Raw genomic sequence first — 4,568 nt, 5'->3', positions numbered from 1 at the left:
CATGCTGTTCTGCAGTTTTTCCTCCAGGTCAGACAGGGAGCCCTCCACCGAGCCGAAGCCTGCAAGCAACCCATCCACGTCGGCCTTCACTCCCAGTGCCGTGTCCCTGTGAATGTGCAAACAGTGTGTGATAATTATGACTACAAAGACATAAGAGAGCACTGAAACTCATCAGAACCAGAATCAGAGGAAGGAACTTCAGAAAGACCACAGCATTTTGTTTCTGTTCTGGTAGACTCGTCTAATCTGCTAACATCGAGAGGGCGGGGTTTATGACCATGCTGCAGTCATCCACTAGGGGGCAATTGAGATGTTTTGGCTTCACTACTGGGGAACTGTTGTATTGTCCATCTTTATATATGAGGCACACACGCACACACACACACACACACACACACACTGTGTCATTTCCGTTTTGATGAGCCATGTTTTTCAAAATAAAAATAAAAGATAAAGATAAAGATAGTAAGTAGCTATCTCAAGTGGAAACTCACAATAAGGCTGTCCTTTCAAAATAAAAGCCCCCTAGAGTAGTTGTATCACAGGAAACTAGGGAAGGACATCATTTTTTCATCCAGGCCTTTTTAAATATTGTGAATGTGCAAATCTGATAACTGTTTGAGAAAGCACCATCAAGTATCAGTTAGAATAGTCTGGTCCTAGAGTGTAAAGGCCCACCTGGCATCCTCGGCTTCCTGCAGCAGCTTCCTGGCTGCATCCAGCTGTGGCTCTGCCTCGTTCAGCACCGCTGTGCTGTCTGGCAAATTAGCTGCCAGATTCTTCAGCTCATCCAGCTTCCTCTTTAGAGCAGCCAGACTAAGAGGCAGTTTGGCTTTCAGGATCCAGTCGCTCACCTCCTGGATGTGGGTCAGGTTAGAGGACGGGTCTGCACAGAAAGAAACAGGAAACATTGGTGGTAAAATTGATTTATCGATTCAAAAATCAGCCATTATTACTGAAACCAAGTGAACATTCCTGCCATATATCAATCCAATCATACATCTACCCTCTGCACTAAAACAATCTTTACCTGACAGGAAGTCTTTGAGCTCTTTCACAACATCACGAGTCTCCTTTAAGTCATTTTCTAGCTCGTCTCTGGTCGCCTTCATCTTTTTGGAGAGCTTCTCTGCAGATTGTCTCACCTGATTGGTTGTCTCCTGTGTCTCCTGGAGCTGTGAGGAGTTGAAATTAATTTAAATCATGCTTTAGAATCTATAACATTCTTTAAAATTTTTTAATTTAGCATGCAGCAGAAGTGAGTGTGAGTGAGTGTGTCTGCACCTTCTCTGCAGCCTCTGTGATCTTCCCACTGAGCCCTTCCAGCCGCTCTTTCACATCCTTAGTGTCCGTGTCAGCCCTCTTGCTCAGAGGCAGGGCACCCACGCACCTCTCCCCCTTTTTGCAAGGTGGGCTTCCCTCTGGTGGACACAGATCTCCACCCTCACACTGGAAAGGGGTGCAGGGATCTGAGCGGACACTGCCACATACCTGTAAAGTCACAGTGTGGTGATTTAAAGGGCAAATACAGGAGCTAATGGTCCCATTGAACAAAAGTAATACAATTCTCAATGTAATAATATCTCAATAACTTCTGACCAGATTGCCTCAAAATCTGCAATGTATTTTTTTATGATTTGAGCTTCCCTGTAGCGCAGAGATGCCCAACCTCTTCCATTGGAGAGCCCAAACAGAAACAGCAGTAGGACATTTTTATTAAAATAACTTTTTGTCATATTTGTTGAAACTTTCACTATATCCTGACAGCAGTACATGAAACAGATAATCTTTAAAAAGAAATCAGGTTCCTCTGGCTCTTCTTAGTGCTCCTAATGGCATCTACCGTGCCCGAACAAATAAGCAACTTTTGTATTGTATTGTATTGTTAAAATGCAAAGTGGTACTAGAATTCCCTGTTCCCCTCTACAAACTTACAAACTAATTTTCTAAATGGGACGATTCATTGGTAAATGGTAAATGGACTGTCGCCTTAACGCCTTTCTAGTCTTTCGACCACTCAATGCGCCTACATGCCACACTCCATTCACACACATTCATACACCGATGGCAGTGGCTGCCATGCAAGGTGCCAACTGCTCACCAGAACAGAAACTAAGCATTCACACACCCTCATAGGGAGCAATTTAGGGTTCAGTATCTTGCTCAAGGACACTTTGACATGTAGCGAGAGGAGCCTTCTGATTCATGGACGACCCGCTCTACCTCTGAGCCACATCTGCCCAATTAGCGGTGGCACAGATGCATACAGTATGACGTAAACAGATAAACGGACATTAACAGAAACTGATTTGCTAAAGGTGACCTACCTGTTTGGCAGCAGGTGTGAGGTCAGGTCGGGAAGCCATGCTCTGGTTCAGTTTGTCCAGGTCTCTGGTGTTGGCTGGTTGTACTCGGTTCTGAAGGTCCAAAGTGTCCTCTCTGACATTAGCGGACTCCTTCACCGTGTTCCCGGTGGCATCGACCTTCTTAGCCGCGTCTGTAGACTCATCGTAGGCGTGCTTGATGGCAGCAAACGCTCCTGAATAGGACAGAAACAAAATATTCAACATATATTTCCTGCTGTCGCCAAATCAGAATGTAGTTCTGCTCAAACCCAGTGTATGATTATGCCCTATTTCAAGTTTTATTAGTAGCTTAATGTTGTAATTAATTTAACACTTGTAATCAATCATCACCAAAACTGTCTCTGTTTCTGACCTGCATTGTTAGGATTGACAGGATTCTTCGTTGCATCTTTCTTGGCTTTGTACTCTACAGTGAGGCGGTCAAGCAGATCCCGTAGTTTGTCTAGCTCCAAGTCCAGACCAGGAATCCTTTCCAGAGGTGGAAGGTTATTGTTAACCATGTCCACCTGGTCCCTGTAAGACAGAAACCAGAGTGGTTCAGTTACACTGAGTGAGGTTCCATCCAAGAGTGGGAAGAGAGTGAAAGACTTACATTCAGGAATGTCATCCACAAACATCCAATGATCATGGAAATAGCAGATTTTCATTTTAAAAGAATAAAATTTGTAATTAAAATCCAAATTCTCTGTTGTCCCTCACCTGAGCTTGTCCAGCTGGGAGAGAGCATTATCAATCTGTCCGCCAATACTGGGTGGACGGGAGATAGAGTTGCGGATCAGGTTCAGGCTGTCCTCCAGGGCAAGGATGCGAGGCCCCAAATTTCCAAGATTAACTCCGGTACCAGTAGGGAAGCTGAGCCTCTCCAGGGCTAAGCTCATGTTCTGTCTCCAGGCGTCTAGGGTGAAGAAGCAGGATGGACATGTCTCGCAGGCAGGGAAGGAGTCACAGTGTCCCTGGCTGCAGGAGTCGCAGCGGGCCCCGCTGACCCCTGGCCGGCACAAGCAGGTTCCTCTCTGCTTGTCGCAGACTTCTGGAAGGGTTCCTTCAGCATCACACCGGCACGCTGTGGAGGAAGAGACGAGAAGAAATATTATTTATGTAGAACCTTCCATACAAACACTGTGTTTCACAGATCAGGATTAAAAATAGACAACAAGACAAATAAAAGACAATAAAATAAATAAACACAATGAATAAAAAAGTATGAAAACCAGTGTATAAAAACCAATCATCAATTGGCTCTTGCTCATAATTAAGCAATACCTCTAATTTTAACTGTGAACATATTAGAAAGACTTCATTTAGAGTTATTTGGACACTGTTATTGTGTTAAGGAATTAATAAGTGCTTCATAATAACTAATCAAGAGCTAATATTCGACTAATATGCATGCTAATAAGAAACTAGATGGTGAATATGTGTACTTTAATATAAAGTGTTGCCCTTTACTAAAATGGCAAATACTTTTACCACAACTCAGACAGCAAACTAAACTACAACCTCGGATGAGCCATGACTGCATCTCAACAATCCAACAAATCAGAGAGTGCTGACTTACGTTGGCAACCTATGAGAGGGTTTCCGTATGTGTTTTTGGGGCACTCGGTACATGTACGGCCTCCAAAGCCTGGTCTGCACTGACACTGACCTGTTACCTGAAAGGAAGAAGACAGAACATGTTGTACACAACTGTATTTTCATTCATAAATTCATAAATGTTAATAACAGCTAGCTGCTTAACAGCCCAGCATACTGGACTTAATAAAGTTTGTCCTCATTGTCATATTTTATCACCAGTTTACAAAGCAGCCCCCTCAACATTCTTACATGAGATTACTAAATATGTTTGTGAATTACTAGAATTTATTTTAGAGTACTGAAATTTAATTTAACATTTTTGTTTTGTTAATGGAACACTCTCGTATTGTAGATGGAACAATGGAACACTCTCGTATTTCGCAGAGTCAGTTGATAAAATTAAAACATTAAAACATTTTGGGCTGAATATTTTCAGGGGATTAACAAAGGATTCATTTGCAACCGTTTTATAATTAACAAATCAATGAATTTATTAAGATTATATATATGTGAGATTTAAAACATTAATATAGCAGCAAAAAACTATTTGCTATGTAAAGATACAGTGGAACTCCCTTTATTTTGCTTTCGCAGCCTCTCTGTGGTTTGTTTCCATAGCCGGTC

General features: G+C 42.5%; 1 protein-coding gene across 1 annotated transcript in view; it reads right to left on the bottom strand.

Moving 5' to 3' along the window:
* The window catches only part of si:ch1073-15f12.3 (laminin subunit beta-3), a gene marked incomplete at its 5' end in the record, with an annotated part of 7,972 nt that overhangs the window by 1,932 nt on the left and 1,472 nt on the right, over positions 1 to 4,568 (bottom strand). Inside the window, 8 exon segments of the mRNA XM_035661258.1 lie at positions 1 to 106; positions 679 to 886; positions 1,031 to 1,175; positions 1,285 to 1,491; positions 2,328 to 2,539; positions 2,719 to 2,879; positions 3,066 to 3,429; positions 3,925 to 4,021. Coding sequence (XP_035517151.1) covers positions 1 to 106; positions 679 to 886; positions 1,031 to 1,175; positions 1,285 to 1,491; positions 2,328 to 2,539; positions 2,719 to 2,879; positions 3,066 to 3,429; positions 3,925 to 4,021 — 1,500 coding nt within the window.

This window comes from Morone saxatilis, unplaced genomic scaffold (genome assembly GCF_004916995.1).
Source record: "Morone saxatilis isolate NCDOM2014 unplaced genomic scaffold, NCSU_SB_2.0 Contig18, whole genome shotgun sequence".
Lineage (NCBI taxonomy): Eukaryota > Metazoa > Chordata > Actinopteri > Moronidae > Morone > Morone saxatilis.
Note: the sequence above shows the minus strand (reverse complement) of the source record. Positions and strands in the feature narration are given on the sequence as shown.